This window comes from Gopherus flavomarginatus, chromosome 5 (genome assembly GCF_025201925.1).
Source record: "Gopherus flavomarginatus isolate rGopFla2 chromosome 5, rGopFla2.mat.asm, whole genome shotgun sequence".
NCBI classification, from domain to species: Eukaryota; Metazoa; Chordata; order Testudines; family Testudinidae; genus Gopherus; species Gopherus flavomarginatus.
Genome location: NC_066621.1, coordinates 110,312,699 through 110,331,242, shown reverse-complemented (window position 1 = coordinate 110,331,242; position 18,544 = coordinate 110,312,699). Strand labels below are relative to the sequence as shown.

At 41.7% G+C, this 18,544-nt stretch overlaps 1 protein-coding gene across 6 annotated transcripts in view; it reads left to right on the top strand.

Moving 5' to 3' along the window:
- Positions 1 to 535: 535 nt before the first annotated feature.
- Positions 536 to 18,544, top strand: part of HECTD1 (HECT domain E3 ubiquitin protein ligase 1) — a 97,233-nt gene continuing 79,224 nt past the window's right edge. For 3 of the 6 annotated variants that reach the window (XM_050953821.1, XM_050953820.1, XM_050953822.1), the window contains exons 1-2: positions 537 to 685; positions 7,358 to 7,623. In XM_050953821.1, coding sequence (XP_050809778.1) covers positions 7,484 to 7,623 — 140 coding nt within the window. In that variant the 5' untranslated portion in view covers positions 537 to 685; positions 7,358 to 7,483. Of the gene's footprint in view, positions 686 to 5,334; positions 5,354 to 7,357; positions 7,624 to 18,544 lie in introns of those variants that run through there. The other 3 variants (XM_050953819.1, XM_050953817.1, XM_050953818.1) reach the window with 2 other exon arrangements.

Genomic DNA, 18,544 nt, shown 5'->3' with positions numbered 1-18,544 from the left:
AAAAACTAATTCGATACTTTCATGGAGGATAGGGCCAACAGCGGCCAATAGCCAAGATGGTCAGCGATGCAACCCCATACTCCGGGTCTCCCTAAGCCTCTGACTGCCAGAAGTTTTGAGTGGCCAATAGGGATGGCTCACTTGCTAATTGCCCTGTTTCCTTCATTCCCTCTGAAGCACCTGGCACCAGCCACTGTTGGCAGAGAGGATACGGGGCCAGAGGGCCCACTGGCTGTTCTTACCAGGGCGATGGAGGGAGGGAGGGAAAGCAGTGTGAGAGGCAGGGATCAGGGGAAATGTGAAAGGGAGAAGAGAAATCTCGTAGCCAGCGGGAGCCTGCCCGCCCGCCGAGCAGGAGGCGAGGGCTGTATTCCTGCGGTGCGGACCAAACGGGCCAACTCAGCCGCCCTCTCAGGGCTTTGCCGCCGCCGCAGCGCCCCCTGTGTGCGCGGCCTGCCCTGCTCTGGGGCTCAGCGTGACTCCGAGGCTGAGTGGCTCGGGCTCCTCCTCCTGTGTCTGTGGCGCGGGTGGTTTCCCCTCCCCCTTAGTCCCGTGCCGGGCGGATCACGATGGATGCCGCTCGCTGCCTCCCGCTCCCGGGCTCGGGTCGTCACCGCCTCGCTGCCTTCCCGCGGGACTAAGGAGGGAGGGGGCGGCTCCGGCGAGGAGCGTCCGGGGCGCTGGGGTAAGTGTCTGAGAGGGGGAGCGGCGCTTCCTCTGCCAACTGCGAGGAGACGGAGCTCCGAGGGGCCTTTCCTGAGCCGCCAGGCCGGGTCACCCTGCGAGGCCTCCGGCTTCCTGGGAACTCGAGTGCCGCTGTCTGGCCTGGCGGGGTTGGTGCCGCCAGGGCCAGGGCAACCTAGCGAGGAGCTTCGCCCGGCGTCGGGACCGCGGGGAGGCGATGCGCTGCGTCAGGGACCCCCGGAGAGTGCGGGGGCGGCACGTCCCAGACAGACCGTCTCCTAGCCGGGGAGGAGGGAGCGGCAGGCCCCAAAGAGCCCCTCGCCGCCGGGATCGTGGCGGTGGTGGGGGAACGCGAGGCCGGTTGTCTTCAGACTAGAGATTTTCCTTCCCCTGAGAGCGTGTGTGGGGCGCAGGGCCCCAGACACCGCTTAGGCGGTTGGGGCATGAGTTTAGCTGTGGCCTGGCCCTTTCCCTGTTCTGCGTCTGTGCTGGGGGAGCCTGTGTGTGTCGCTCTGCTGAATGTTCGTCTGTTTATTTTGGGGTGTCTAAAGCTGACTGGGGCAAAGGAGCAGCAGGTGCCTCTGTAGGGCACGTCCCAGTGATGCCAAGTGTGACACTGGTTTTTACAGGATCCTCAGGGTAGGGGTCAGCTCCCTTCTTGTCTGCTAATTCTGTTGCCTTTTTTTCCCCTTTCCTTTTCCAGTTGGGGTTAATTATTTTGGTGTCTTACACCAATAGTGTCCACAACATGACCCTACTTGTTCTGACTGGCATTACTTTATTTAGTCCTGGAAGAGAGGTTGCCAAATATATTATCCTTCCCGGGTTCATAAATATTGTTAATCTTTTTTTCTTTACTTTCAATAATGTTTTAATGACTTTCATTACAGAAGTATCCAGTCTAAAGAGACTGAGGTAATAAAAGTAAAACAAATTTCATGAACAATCATTTTGATTATTGAACATTTGTTCTTTCATCAGAATCCTAAATTACAAAAAGATTGTTTTTGTCTCAAGCCTTTGTTACATCTTTGGCTTTTAAGCCTGCAGGAAGTAGTATTGCTGATTCAGTGCACATCTGTCTCTGTGCTGGGAGACAGTATGTTCAGAGACAACTTTCTGGACTCCTTTTGTGAGTTCCCTCTTCCATGCCCTCGATGAGGTTATCGTTTAACCACTAACTGATCATGAGTAAACCAAGAAATCAGACCTTGTCCTATGGAAGTTTAAACCCTTATTTGTGACTCCCTTCCCCACCCCCCAGATTCTAGAGAATGTATAGGGGAATACTTTTTCAGCATTTCACCTTTGCCACCAAGTTTAATAATGTAATTTCATTTTTGCAAAATAGTGATATTAATAGCTATGTTCTGGGTTTTATGGCAAGTTTCATGTGGGTAGGTTCGTTCAAAGCCTTTGTTGCAGCTCGAGTATGCAAATTATATTTCTAGTTGTGTTGTTTTTCAAGGACAAAGTGTATAAAGTAGATGTGACTTCTTGTTGATCTAGTGCAAGGTGGTACATAAGCATATACTGTAGGTCAAAAACATCTCTTAAGATACTGATAAAGGGACCTTCTTGATCCTGAGCTTGCATGTGCTGTGTCTTACTAGACCAACAAATAATGCCATTTACCATATATGTACACCTGAAACTCTGAATTTTTTAATGTACATTTGTAAAGGTTGAATTATTTGCCTTAAAAAACCTCCAAAACATTTAAAATGCAAATGTTTTAGAAATATTATGTTCTCTTTTCCCATTCTCTTCATTTACAGTAGTATTCTACTTATCCATTATGTCAGAAATTTTAATTCTCTGTAATCAAATAGAGCTTAAGGCCAGAAGGGATCACTAGATCATCTAATCCAGTGATTCTCAAACAGGGGTTTGCGTACCCTGGGGGGTATGCAGAGGTTTTCTAAGGGGTACATCAGCTCATCTAGATATTTGCCTACTTTTACAACAGGCTTCATAAAAAACACTAGCAAAGTCAATACAAACTAAAATTTCATGCAGACAACTTGTGTATTCTGCTGCAGATACTATACATTGAATGTAAGTACAATATTTATATACAAATTGATTTATTTTATAATATGGTAAACATGAGAAAGTAAGCAATTTTTCAGTAGTAGTGTGCTGTAACATTTGTATTTTTATGTCTGATTTTGTAAGCAAGTAGTTTATCAGTGTGGTGAAAGTTGGGGGTATGCAACACAGATCAGCCTCCTGAAAGGGATACAGTAGTTTGGAAAGGTTGAGAGTCACTGATGTAGAATGACCTCCAGTATATCAGAGGCCACCAACAACATCCAGCACTCGCACACTAAACCCAATAACCGAAATAAGACCAAAATATGACTATACCAGTGGTTCTCAAACTGTGGGTTGGGACCCCAGAGTGGGTCACAACCCCATTTTAATGGGGTCACCAGGGCTGGCTTTGGCTCCTCTGCCTGGGACAGTGGGGCTCAGGCTTCGGTCCCCCCTTCTGGGATTGTGTAGTATTTTTTGTTGTCGGAAGGTGGTCACGATGCAATGACATTTGAGAACCCCTGGACTAGACTATTACATGCCACAGGCAGAGAGAATAGGAGGGACTGAGGTACACCAATGCCTGAGGCCGTGTCATTAAATGAGAGATTTCTAGATGATCCCCAGCAAATTATGTAAATCCCACACTGCAAGGGAAGGCAAAACCTCCACAAGGTTGCTGCCAGTCAGATCTGGGGGAAAGTTCCTTTCTGACCCCCACATATGGCGATGAGTTAGACCCTGAGCATGTGAGCAATAACCAACCTGCTAAACACCTGAGAGATTGTTTGGTGCTACCTTATAGCACTAGCCCAGTGTCCCAGTGTCCCATCTGTCCAGTGTCCCATCTCCAGTTGTGGCCATCTCTGATACTTCAGAGAGAAGAGACAACCAAATAATAATAAAAAAAAAAGGCGCAGAATATGCTGTCGGGTGGGGAATCCCTTCTTGACCTCTGCAGCAGGAGGTTACAGAAACATAAGGCATAAAATGAAGGGACCCCCAGGACTGCTAACCTGGGCCCCCACTCCATCACAAGTAATCCTGCTGCACAAATGTACTCATAAATTTGTCCGTCTCTCTCTTAAAACCAATTACGTTGTTTGCCCCCAGAAATCTTATTCGGGATGGGAACCTTCTAATCACCAGCCTGAATTTTTTCATAGCTAGTTTATACTCATTTGTTCTTGTGTCTTCATTGTCCTTTAGCATAAATCTCTCTCCACTCTCTGTAGTGTTTATCCTCCTGAAGTATTTATAGAGAGCAATCATATTTCCTATCACCCTTCATTTTGCTAGGCCAAACAAGCCACACTCTTCCAGCCTTCTCTTATAAAATAGGCCCTCCTTTCCCCTCATCTTCCTAATAGCTCTTCTTTGCACTTGTTTCAGTTTACATTACTCTTTCTTAAACAAGTTTGACCAAAATTGTACAAGGTATTTCAAATGTGGTTTTAACATTGTACAGTGGCAATTATACTTCTCTATCTGTACTGGAAATGCCTTGCCTGATGCGTCCTGTGATCACATTTGCCTTTTTTGTAGTTGCATCACATGGATGGCTCACAGTTATCTTGTGATCAACCAGTAGCCCCGTCTCTCTCCTTTGTCACTTCCAACTGATGAGCCCCTCCCGCATCTTATAGCAGGAATTCTCATTAGACCCTAAGTGCATGATCTTGCACATTGTACTATTGAATTTCATCCCAATTCTGTTAGTCCAGTCTTCAAGGTCATCTAGAGCTTCATATAATGTTCCAGTCCTCCTGTGCATCACTCCCAACTTTGTATCATCAGCAATTTTTAGTAGCGCACACACATTTTTTGTACCAAGATCATAAATAAAAAATATTAAGTAACGTTGGTCCAAAGACCAATCCTTGTGGAACTCCACTAGCAACCTCCCTCTGGTCTGATAGTTCACCTTTTAGCACAACCTTTTGCCACTTTACTATTCTTTTACTAATCCCCACCTTCCCTACTTTCAATAGTAATTTCCCATGCGGTACTGTGTTAAATGCTTTACTGAAGTCGAAGTTTATAAGATCTACTGCATTTTCCTTATCTAAAAAATAAGTTATTCCCTCAAAGAAGGAAATCAGGTCACATTGCATTACATCCCCCTTTCTGTTTACCTTCATGAATTTAATTATTCTTTTCTTCACAATATGTTCTAAAGCAGGGGTCTCAAACACGCGGCGGCCTGCGGGGCTCTTGCTTGTGGTCCGCCAAGCTCCCTATGCCCCCTCCCTCGCCCCTCTGCCTACCCATGGGATTGCCCCCTGTGGCGTTGTGAGCCCCGTGCCACTGTCTGAAGCAGCTGGCAGCATGCCCCTTCGGGCTGGGGGGGAGGGGGAAGGCAGAGGGTTCCTGCATTGCATCTGTCCTGTCAAGCAGCTCCCATTGGCTGGGAACAGGGAACCGCGGCCAATGGGAACTACATGGGAGGTACCTAGAGGAGCAGCAAGAGCAGAACCCTGAGCCTCTTCCCCCTCTCCCAGGGGCTGCAGGGACATGGTTCCAGCTGCTTCTTGGAACGGAGCAGCGCGGGGCCGGGGGCCCTGCAGAGTAGGCAGGCAGGGAGCCTGCCCTGACCCCGGTGCGCGCTGCTGCCACCCCGGAGCTGCTCTAGGTAAGTGGCGCCAGGCTGGAGCCTGCACCCCAACCCCCTGCCCTGAGCCCCCTGCCACATCCCACACCCCAACCCCCTGCCTTGATCCTGCTGCCACACCCCTCCTGTACCCCAACTCCCTGCCCTGAGCCCCCTGCCACATTCCACACCTCAACTCCCTGCCCTGAGCCCCCTGCCACATCCCACACCCCAACCTCCTGCCACATCCCACACTCCTCCTGCACCCCAACTCTCTGCCCTGAGCCCCCTGCCGCATCCCGCACTGCTCCTGCACTCCCTGCCCTGAGCCACCTGCTGCACCCCTCACCCTCTTGCACCCCGCCCACCAATGCCCTGCCCTGAGCCCCCTGCACACTCCCAGGGTGCAGCGTTGGGGTGGGGACTTCAGGGAAGGGGTTGGATTGGGGCAGGGAAGGGGTGGAAAGAGGTGAGATGGGGCCTAATGGAAGGGGTGGAGTGGGAGTGGGGCCAGAGGCAGTGATGGGGGGGGGTGTCAGTGATGTGACCCTTGGTTCAATGCACTAGTCCTCATGTGGCCCTCGTGGTCATTTGAGTTTGAGACCCCGTTCTAAAACCTTGCATACTACTAAGATCAGACTAATGGGTTTGTAGTTATCTTGATCGCTTTTCCCCCCTTTCTTAAATATAGGTCAGATATTAGCTGTTCTCCAGTTGTATGGTACCACAAAAAATAGATAGATTTTATTAAAAATTGTTGATACTAGACTAGTAATCTCATGTGCTAGTTCTTTCAGTATTCTGGGATACATGTTATGTGGTCTCCCTGATTTGAGCATATTAAATTCTCCAAGTTTTTCTTCCACCTCATTTGTAGTGATTTCCATTTTAGTCTGCCATCCTGCCTTCATGCTCATGTTCCTAATTATCATCCTTATTGAAAATCAAGGCCAAGTATTCAGTTAGTTTTTGGGCCATTTCTAGATTATCATTAATCGTTTTCTCATCCACACTGCATAGTGGCCCAACCTCATCCTTCCTTATTCTCTTTTTATATATATAACTAAAAATACTTTTTAAATTTCCTTGACGAGTAAATTCAGCTTGACTTTTAGCAATTCTCATGTTATTCCTACATTTTCTAACTTCCAGGATGTAGCTTTCTTTGCTGATCAGTCATTTTTCCATTCCCTATATGCTTTCTGTTTACTCCTGTAAATCTTCTTGAGGTGATTATTCATTCATTTGGTTCTGAAGCCTTTCTGTACAAGTTTTTCCCCAGTACTTGTGATGCAAATGGCAGACAGTTTTTGTATCAAGGCAGACAGCACACACTTTTGTTCTCTGGATCTGGCCTATCAGTTCTTCCTTGTATGGAGGCCTCAGTTACATAGACCTGTCTCTTCCTGATGTTCATCTCTCTGACGTTCTCTCCCTCAGCCTTTTGTACATTCTTCTCATATTTTCCATGTGCTCTGATCCCTGGCTGTTTCCAAATTGATAAAAACTCTATAAAGGTTTCCTTCTGAGTCTTAAGTTGCAGATCTGTCTCAGTAAATTTCATTTCATGCCTGTCTGAATGGGTACATACCTGTAAAATCTCTTGAAATTTCTAAAAAATATGTGAGCAAAGAGATGCTTTAGCATTGGGGAAGTTGTATCTGTGTTTTGAAAGGTGACATCAGCTGAGTCAGTCTTCAGAAAACATGTATCTGAAAAATAAGCTTATAAGACAATGTAAGTTAAAGTCTGAAAAATTGTTCCCCTCCAAGCTTTTAGCTGTGAGTTTTCACTAAAAATAGTAGTAGAATTTAGAGCTTGCTTGACTGTGCCTGGGAAAGAAGGCTCTTGTTTAAGTTAAGTAGAGCAACCTAATTAGGTTACGCTCAGGTTTTGAAAAAAACACCACCACCTTGTCATAATCTGTTGTAAGATCTTAAATGATAAAGAAGTTAAAGATCCAATAGATGGCTGAAAACGTGTTACAGGAGGAAAAATGGAAACGGTTAATATGACAGATCCTGATGAGTTGTTTCTTCTTTCCAGGTGAAGACTGCAAAAATCCGAGTCTGACAGGAGGGAAAGTTTCACTGTATTCAGGCTATCCTGGCCTGAACACTTTAAGGATTTTTTGGTACTTTTTAATTCGAGCCAAGGCGGCTTTTTAAAACCATGGCAGATGTGGACCCAGACACGTTGCTTGAATGGCTTCAGATGGGGCAGGGGGATGAAAGGGATATGCAACTAATAGCTTTGGAACAGTTATGTATGCTGCTTTTGATGTCAGACAATGTGGATCGTTGTTTTGAAACGTAAGTACATTTCTGTTCTTCATTTGCAGGGGCTTTCTGTCCTCCATTTTCAGGCTGTGGCAGTGTTATTTAACAACGTTTACTTACTAAGTAGGTATATGTAAAGTTTGACACGCAGAACTTGAAGCTTCCACAGTCTTGAAAATGTCATTGCAGAAAAAAAATTATATTGCTTTGCCCATGCAATGCTCACTTCCAGAGTATTTTGAGTACCTACTCATTTTACAATGAATGAAAAGTATGCGCAGTTGACAGGAAATACTAATTTGTGCACAGTTGAATTTTTTTTAAAGCTTGTTTGATGTTGAAAAACTAGATTCTTGTTTGCCCCTATTAGAGAGCATTACATTATCTGTGTTTTTAAATAGAAAATAGCCTTTTTACACTGAAATTTGAATTATTCTGTTGTATATTGAAATGCCCACTCTGAGATTAAGTTTTCCTCATGTGATATATAGTAGCTCTTATTTTGAACTCTGTAAACTAAAAAAAAAAAAATTATCATAACTAATGCTGGCACTTAATATTTGAGCATTGATGATCCATAGTAATGTACATCAAATATATTAGTTTCTGTATTTGCTAAATAGTGGGTCTAGAAAGGGTGGATTTCGATACAAAGGCATGAATAAAATTTGATCCTTTAAAAAGTGGTATTACCTAATGCAGTTCTTTCCATTCTCCTTTTTGTTGGAGCCCTCTTTGCAGTGTTTTGGTGGATAGTTTATCCTCTTGTCTGTCATTGCTCCTCGGGTTTCCTTATCTCGCTGTCATGTATTAGTACAATTTCTGATTTTCTTTTCTACTTCTCCACTTCTGCTCCTCCCCTCCATTTTCTTTCTCCTCTTTTCCATCTAATCACTAGAAGACCACCTTGGGGTTGCTAGAGGGTTCCCTAGTGCAGTGGTTCTCAACCAGGAGTCCAGGGCCCCCTGGGGGGCCATGAGCAGGTTTCGGGGATCCTCCAAGCAGGGCCAGTGTTAGACTTCCTGAGGTTCAGAGCAGACAGCCAGAGCCCTACTGCATGGGGCTAAAGCCTGGGGCCCTGAGCTCTACCATCTGGAGCTAAAGCCAAAGCCTAAGCCTGAGCAATTTATTTTTGCGCGGGCCCCGGGCAAGTGCCCTGCTTGCTACCTCCTAATGCCAGTCCTGGCTTTTATAAGTAGAAAACCAGTTGTGGCACAGGAGGTCCATGGAGTTTTTATAGCATATTTGGAGGGGTATGTGTCTCAGAAAGAAAAGGGTTGAGAACCTCTGCCCTAGTGGATCTCTTGGGTAGAAGTATATGCAGTTGTGTCTGAACTGAGTGCTGAGTGAACATTTTTGTATGCGTCGCAGGGACCTTCTGGATTTTGCAGCTGTATATGTGTGAGCAGCTCCTGTAGTAGGAGCAGTCATGGAGGGTTGTATGGCTTTTAAAGAACCTATATTCCATGGTGACTTGAAAATCAGTAATGGATATAAAAATGTATTCTTTACTGTGTTTTTACAGAATACCTTAGTGATTAAAAATGAGCCTGTGGTCTGAATAATTTACAATATATAGATATAATTAAGAATGGATATTTGTCACGGGGGCATGCATTTACTGCTCCTTTACTCTGACTGTCAATCCCTACTTGGGCATGGGTCCTGCCACCTCAGGCTGAGAAACACTAATTTACTGGCTTCTTAACTTGGCTTCATTGTCATAGCTTTGAGCACACAGTTGAAAAATAACTGTTCTAATGTTAATTTTAGGTGGGTTGTCCACTTAAATTCATGCTGCATTGAACAGAAGTTGAAATATAATCACAGGCTTTTATAGAAAGATCTTCATTTCTATGTTTATTCAAAAATAGGCCTGAAATATAAACTTGTGAAACGTAAAGCTTGTGGGGTGTTACTTATTTCATTTATAGCAGATTTTTGTCTTTAAATAATTCAATTTCTAATACAAAACTTTTGGTTCCTGTATATCTTGTGTTCCTCTTTGTAAAAACATATCTGATGAACACTGTGTTGTTTTTTATAATGTTGTGGTTTTTTTTTAAACCATTATGATTTATGGTTCCTAAAATGAAATACTTGAGTTTCAGGAGAGGGAATTTATCTACTTTAATTATTTTTTTAATAGTCTAGATTTCAAGTTGATTTTGTTGATTTGTGTTATCCTCTGTTTACAAAATGGATTGTGTCTTGAAATTGGTTGTAATTTATAGGTCAGTGCCGGCCAGCCTGTCCACATGTTGATAGCATAACTAATAGTTCTTGAAAATATTCCTTGAGTTGCTTTTCAGTAATATTTTAAAAGAAATGATGCCTTGTCTAAATAGGGGATCATTGTGTGGCACGTGTGTTACAAAACATAACTTTCAGTAATTAATCTTGAAAATGGTTTCAGGGCATGGCCCAATTTGTAATGTAGACAGCTCTAGGACCTCAAGAAAAATGTTGCTGCAAACTTAAAAGCATGGTTGTTTGTTGTAAGGCAAATCTGTGAGATGCCAAAGCAGATGTTATGCTTTATGACCTTTGAACTGTGAAGAAATGTGATAGTTTATTTCAGGAACCAGTAAAGAGTGGCTTTTATTGGAAAGGATTGCTTTGAAAAATTCTTCTTTCACTAAACTGAGAGTTGAATGAGATCAAATCTTGTATATTTTTGGGATACAAAGTGTGTACTAGAATTAGTGGGAGATTAACAATGTGAATTGCTGATGCTGAGCATGTCTGTGAACACGATAGTGAAATCAGTCTCTGAAGTTACAGAAACTTATGACCAAGTCAGAAAGATGGAGAACAGGCTTACAAAAATGCTTGCTCAATATCATGATATAGGTGGAATCTGAGCTTTATTGGAGCAGATTCCAGGGTGTAAGGCTAATGACAAATTGTGGTGCCTGTGTAACCCAAGATATTGGCATTTTACAGATGATGAAATTTTCTTCAGTGGTTAATAACACTGTTAATGAGTCACTATTTTGTTCATCTTCTAGTGACAATGACTCAGAGAGAGAGACTGATTGTTAGTCACCCAGCAGCTAGAATGGTTAGAATTTCGACCAGGCCCCAAAACATCTGTAGCTCAAGTTGCTGAAACTTAGTGCGATATGATTGAGTAGAAACATAGTGCAGTTTCAGACAGTTGAATTTGAGAAATATAATTGTTAAAGCTAGTCAAATACCTCTGTAGCCCAAGAGAACATTCCTTGAACTGGGAAAGAGAAGACCAAGACAAGGTAGTTAGGTATAGGTTGCCACTCCATTTTACAAATCAGGTTTTTTTTTTTTTTAAGAGTTTGCAGAAAGGCACTGCAGGAATAGAAGCTACATTTCTAACATGGCAGCTCCAGTCAGTTCTAGTCAACTACATTGTCTTTCAGATTTATTATGTTTAGACATGGGAAAATGTGATTTTTTTTTAATAATGTCAGCATATAATAGTGATATTTATTATAAATCTTTTGATGGTATTTTGTAAATACTCATTTGCTGGTAATCTCAGGTTACTGTTAAGGTTTTATGCTAGCGTGCAAATTTGATTAAGTAGGGGTAGGTGTAGGTATTGCCTTTTGATACATGTTGCAAGTGAAATCCTTATAGATTGTTGGATTGGGTTATCAACAGTGTTGCAGGAAATGAGAGAATGGCAACTAATGCAGGACTTATATTTCCCTGCTTTTAAGGTTTTGAGTTGGATGTGTATTGTGACCTTAACTGTCACTAAGCAAACCTTTTCTTTGCTTTAACTACTAAGGGCGTGTCTAGACTTACAGTGCCACTGTAGTTGCATAGTGAAGATGCTACCTATACTGACAGGAGAGCTTCTGCTGTTGGTGTAAGTACTCCACCTCTCAGAGAATTGGTAAATATGTCAGTTGGAGAACCCCTCAAACTCCACTATAAAAAACACTTAGAGAACACTGCTAATTAAATTGTGGATAACATAAAGATTGGTATAGTGATAAATACTGATGAGGACAGAGCAGTCAAACAAAATACCTTTTGCTACAGCCAAATGCAAAGTTATATACTTAGGAGCAAGAAATGCAGGTCATACCCAAAGGATGGAAAGACTGTACTTTGCAAAACAGTGATTTTGAAAAGCATTTAGGGCAGCGGTGGGTTTGGTCAACATCAATAAAATGTCTCGCAGCCCACAATCAGATTACCCTGATGGGCCACATGCGGCCCGCAGATTGATGTATGAACAGGAGAGTAGGAGTAAGGAGGTGTTTTTAGCCTCTGTGTATGGCATTAGTAAGATAGATACGGGAATTCTGCATCCAGATATGGTGTCCAAATTAAAAAAAAAAGGGTTTGAAAAAATGGAGAATGTGCAGAAAAGAGACACAGAATGATGTGATGGTTGGAGAGAATGCCTTACCGTGAGAGGCTTAGAGAGTCCATTTAGTATCAAAAACGAGATTTGAGAGGCTACTGGATTACAGTGCATATGTACCTTTGTGGGGAGAAAATGAGGATGATTAATCACTGGAATAAATTATTGAGGGAAATGGTGGCATCTCCATCTCCTGATGTCTTCAGATCAATAACAGGATGTCTTTATGGAAGACATGCTTGGTTAAACCAAACTTATCAGACTCAGTACAGGAATAACTGTAGTGCAGTGTGATGGTCTGGGATGTACAGGAGGTCAGATCTGATGATTAAGTGGTGTCTTCTGGCTTTAAACTCTGCTAATCTATGAATATTAGTTTCCAGAGCACTGTGCAAAGCTAAGTAATGTGCATAACACTGAAGAAGATGAGAAATAATATCCCCATTTTATAGATTGGGAATTGGACGGAGAAGTTAAGTGACTTGTTTAGGCTGTTATGGTTGTGACAATAACATTGCAAACATGAATTTAATCAGGTGTTGCTAGACTGTTTGTTTGTTTCTATGCTAATGAGTGATTGTGTTAGCCGCTGATGCATTGTGTTCACTTTAGTTTTAGCCTTAGGCCTTGTCATAACTGGCAATTTACTGCTCTGTAACTTTCTCACTTAGGGATGTGAAAAAACACACCCCTGAGCGCAGCAAGTTTCAGCACTGTAAAGCGCCAGTGTAGACAGTGCACCAGCGCTTGGAGCCATGCCCTTTGTGGAGGTGGGTTTTTTAAGAGTGCTGGGAGAGCACCTGCTGGAATAGCTACAGGATGTGTTGTTTCCTATATGGCTGATGATTGGACAGAGTGCTGAGAACAGGTGTTATTTGAGACTCTTATTCAGTTATGATTCCAGCTGGTAGCTACAGGGTAGGATCTTCCTACCTGGGGTCAGAAGTGGCACCAGGGTTTTTGGCACCCTAGGCAGGAGTCCTTCCGCGCTTCCGGTCGTTGGCGGCAATTCTGCGGTGGGGGGGGGGTCCTTCCCCCTCCCAGTCTTCGGGGCACTTCGGCAGCGGGTCCTGGAGTGAGTGAAGGACCCACCGCAAAATTGCCGCCGACGACCCAGAGCGTGGAAGGACCTCCCGCTGCCGAATTGCAGCAGAGGGTGGCAAAATGCTGCCCTCCCAAATCCTGGTGCCCTAGGCGACCACCTAGGTCGCCTAAATGGAAGCGCCGCCCTGCCTGGGGTGGAACAGGATTTGTGAGGGCAAGTTTAAAATTTCTGCTCCATGACAATGCAATGAATTTAAAACCCTGAAATAGAATAATCTGTTACAGATTAATCATTTAATCTCAGAATTTGAAGATGTTGATTGATTGATTGACTTTTCAGTTTGTTCATTGTCCAGAATATCCTAAAAGACTGAATTTTGTTGATTTATGTTGAGATACAAGGTGGTACACGCACAATTAGCCTGATGCTGTTCTTTGTTGTTTTGTTAGGTATTGTAACTCTTACCCCTTCTTTGGACTACCACAAATGTATAATAATGTTTTCTTTGCAATGTTGTTTGATTTTTTTTTTAAAGAAGCCAGAATTATAGAACACCCATGCAGAATATGTGGATAATGATTAGAGGGCTGACTGTATTTGGGACTCTCTAAACTAGAAAGCTGTTTCGTCATTCCTACTTAAAAGTAGTATGTATCTGGACACAGAGTCAGATGTCATCACAGATTTAGGTAAAATTAATTTGATTGTCCTTATATGTCAAAACAGCAAAGAAAACTGTCACAGAATGAGATTATCAGCAATATAAATGGTATATTGGAGAGTGCACACTTCTTATAATGTATAGAGTCTCTGAATCCTTTATTTCAGTGATAATTTTATCATCTTAATGAGCTGTTTATGTTAAATGTTATTTCCAAGAATTTATATTTCAAACTCTCTAAAGGTGCCATCTGTGCAGGATTTTCATTCCTGGGGTCTTAGCTCCTCAGAGAACAGGATGACTCCCTGAGCGACAGTGTCTTCAGAGCAAAATGCAAAACCCACTTCTTTGACATATCCTTCTGCAGTTACACCACATCTAAAAGAAAAATTAAACATATAAAGAGCTTGCTGTTGAGAGAGATGATAATATATAATAGAAAAACAGTGAGGAGTCCTTCTGGCAAACTTTGAGACTAACAAATTTATTTGGGCATAAGCTTTCGTGGGATATAACCCGCTTCATCATATGCATGGAGTAGAAAATACATGAAGCAGGTATAAATGTACAGCACATGAACAGATGGGAGTTGCCTTACCAAGTGGGGAGGTCAGTGCTAACAAGGCCACTTGAATCAATGTGGATGTGGCCCATTCCCAGCAGTTGACAAGAAGGTGTGAGTATCAACAGAGGGGAAATAATCTTTTTTAGTGACCCAGCCACTCTCAGTCTTTATTCAGGCCTAATTTCATAGAATCACAGAATATCAGGATTGGAAGGGACCTTAGGAGGTCATCTAGTCCAACCCCCTGCTCAAAGCAGAACCAACCCCCAACTAAATCATCTATCCAGGGCTTTGTCGAACCTGACCGTAAAAACTTCTAAGGAAGGAGATCCCACCACTTCCCTAGGTAACCCATTCCAGTGCTTCACCACCCTCCTAGTGAAAAAGTTTTTCCTACTATCCAACCTAAACCACCTCCACTGCAGCTTGAGACCATTGCTCCTTGTTCTGTCATCTGCTACAGTCTAGATCCATCCTGTTTGGAAAAGCCACATAAATGTAAAGGGGTAACAGGAATGTTTTAATGAAACATATAAATTTGATGGTGTCCAGTTTGCAAATTAATTCCAGTTCTACAGTTTCTCATTGAAGTCTGTGTCTGAAGTTTTTTTAATTGAAGAATGGTGACTTTTAAGTCTGCTGTTGAATGCCCAGGGAGATTGAAGTGCTCTCCTACTGGTTTTTGAATGTTACAATTCTTGATGTCTGATTTGTGTCCATTCTTTTGCATAGAGATTGTCCAGTTTGGCCAATGTACATGGCAGAGGGGCATTGCTGGTGCGTGATGGCATATATCACACTGGTAGATGTGCAGGTGAACGAGCCTCTGATAGTGTGGCTGATGTGATTAGGTCCTATGATGGTGTCCCCCTGAATAGATATGTGGACAGAGTTGGCAGCGGGCTTTGTTGCAAGGATAGGTTCCTGGGTTAGTGTTTCTGTTGTGTGGTGTGTAGTTGCTGGTGAGTATTTGCTTCAGGTTGAGGGGCTGTCTCCCAAGGAATGTGAGAATGAGAGATCGTCCTTCAGGATAGCTTTTAGATCCTTGATGATACGTTGGAGAGGTTTTGGTTGGGGGCTGTAGGTGATGGCTAGTGGTGTTCTGTTACTTTCTTTGTTGGGCCTGTCCTGTAGTAGGTGACTTCTGGGTACCCTACTGGCTCTGTCAGTCTGTTTCTTCACTTCCCCAGGTAGATATTGTAGTTTTAAGAATGCTTGATAGCGATCCTGTAGATTTTAGTCTCTGTCTGAGGGATTGGAGCAAATCTCTTTTAGTCTCTGTCTTAGGGCTTGGCTGTAAATTTAAGCCTGAATAAAGACTGGGAGTGGCTGGATCACTACAAAAAATAGTTTTCCCTCTGATACTCACACCTTCTTGTCAGCTGTTGGGAATGGGCCACTTCCACCCTAACTGAATTGGCCTCGTTAGCACTGACCCCACACTTGGTAAGGCAACTCCCATCTTTTCATGTGCTGTATAGTTATACCTGCTTACTATATTTTCCACTCCATGCATCTGATGAAGTGGTTTATATCCCACGAAAGCTTATACCCAAATAAATTTGTACTAACAAGTTCTAGCAATTTACTGAAGTTTTATAGTTTGAGTCCTAAGCCAGGGCACAGCAAAAAGTTGATGTGTCAGTGACCTGAACGCATAGGAAAGAGCCTTGCAATAGGCAAAGAGGCATCAAAGAATTGATGTGCTGGTGTCACCCTCTTGTTTTACAGATCAGGGCTTGTTGAAGAAGGGGGAAATTAACATAGGTTTAACTTTCAAAATGTATTAGAAATATTTATTCATTTTGTAATATTTTAAAAAACAACACATCTATAGGTGACTATCCTGTGCTGTGGACACTTACTGCATAAATTAAAAATTACAACATAAATGTAGCCTAAGTTCTGTCCATAAATATATCCACCTCAATATTCAGCCTTAACAAAGGTGTGGAGGAATAATTCTCCTTTCCCATCACCAGTTTTGTCATAGGTCCGTCCAACGGAGGCATGCTGTTTTGCATGAGAGCCCATTCCTTATTTATTAATAATAATAGTAAACAGTTATAATTAAATAGAAATAGTTGAAATAATTCTCCATTTTAATAAGGTGTTTAGTTTACAGGGATTCCAGTTACATCATTAAAACTGGACATGCATCTTAAATTGTATTATACAGTTTTTAAAAACAGAAACATTTGCATTCTGAAATCAGCTGAGAGCAGTACAACCGTACATTAAAAATCTATTTCCAGTGCACTCTCCTATTAACAAGTACTGGTTTCAAAGACACTGACACCAAATTTAAATTTTAGTATTGTGGGTGGCTGTAGTTTAACAAATTGTCTAATTCATTCTTTTTAAGTCACTTCAACTTTTTTTTTTAATATAAAAAATTATTAAACAAATCATGTGGTTGGTGTTAGGTATTTGAAATGTTTTGAAACTGTCGAGATACTTTAAACTTTATTTGATAACCTATTTTAAAGTGGAACAGAAATACCATAGAACTTTTCTTACAAAAGAGGCTGAATGTATATATCACACTTGCAGTTGTCCTTTGCAGTTGAGTGTTTTAAGTATGTAACATGATTACTGTCAAGAAACTGAACTTTATTTCCACTTGTCATATGCCCTGGGCCGAGGCTCTGAAGCCAGATATTCCTGTTACATGACAAGTGTCTATATGTACTGAATCCAGTGGTTACTTTTACTTTGAGTAATATGGCTTCTTCATAGAAGTGATTGCTGTAAACTATTTTAGGAACACATTTTTTTTTTACAGCATTTAGCACAGTGGGGTCCCAGAGGATGCTACCAGATTGTAAATAATGACGAAAATAATTACCAGTGAATATTTTTACTACTTCAGTATCTTTTTACACTTGCATTACTCAGAAGTTATTGAGCTGATTTCATTTGGGACTAAGAGCTTGTCTACATGGGGAAAAATACCAGTTTGATTACACTGCTATAGTTGCATTGGTGTAACTTACTGTCAGTACTCTCAGATATTCCAGGAAAAAGCACTCTTATTCCAGAATAAGTATTCAGATATGGAATTATACTGGGATAAATATAGTAGTATAGTTATATTGGCAAATTTCCCTGTTTAGATAAGCTGTTAGAAGAAATTCTCCGTGATGTAACATAATGTATACTGACACATACATCAGGATGTTGGCAACTCAAGTCCTTCAAAGGACTAATATTTGTCTCAGATGTTCAAATTGCTAATTCAGGTTGCTAATTATACTTTTTATGGTGTTGCAGTTGTTTCTTTTTTTGGCATTTTACCAACATATTTTTAATTTTCAGAAAATGATTTTCAGGTTGCTTTAATTTCCCACAGAGAGAACTGATATTAAATGGAGTGTGTGGGCAGTGATCTTTATTTTCTAATAAATCCATATTATTAATGAGGGCATCTGAGGTAGTCTCAGACATGAATAATAGCAATATTAGCATACATTATAGATATTGTAATTATAGACAGGTTTTAAATCAATTTATCTAATATAGGGGACAGAGACTGCCCTACTAAATAGGAAGACAAGATTTCCCTATTAATACCAATTACAGATTAGAGTAGACATTAAGGACAAATGTTGATTTAGAATAAATTTGATCTCAGACTCTTATAATGTATTAATCATAAACCAGTGCTCCAATAAGGTCTTTGGAATGTGATAACAGAAGACAGTTTTCAGCAAAAGTGCAAAGAGTTTTCAGCAAAGAGAAACAGTGAGTCGTGTGGACACTCACAATGAAAGATGTGCAGTAAATAGTAATAACTGCAGCGCTAACCTGTTTCTACTCAACACCCTAAAGCTGGCTCCTTGGGGTGTGTTTTTATTTTTATTTTTTTTAAGGACTTTCTCAAGACACTTTTAAGAATTGCCTGACCTGTGTACTTAAATTATTAAGTTATTCTAATAAATATTTTCAGGTATTAACTAAAATCCAGAAAGAAATATTTTGATTACATTTTTAAAAAACATTTTCTTGATGGTTTAAAAAAAATCATTTTGAAGTGTAAATCATTGTTTGACCTGTGCTTACCTGAACTTTAAGGACAAAATTAAAATAGCAAAGCTACTACAGTATACTGAAACAGAAACTTATTGTGCTATTTTAATTTCATTGTTCCTTTCATCTGAAATTCTGCAGTCTCTCTGGTTCCAGCTTTAGTCCTCCCTCAACTCGAAGCATAGTATATTGTAACAAAACATGTACTTGTTCTGCAATCATATGTTCTTCTCTCTGAAATTCCTGATTCCTTTCAGTAAACATTTGTCACAAACGAATATATCGGGGTAAAACCAG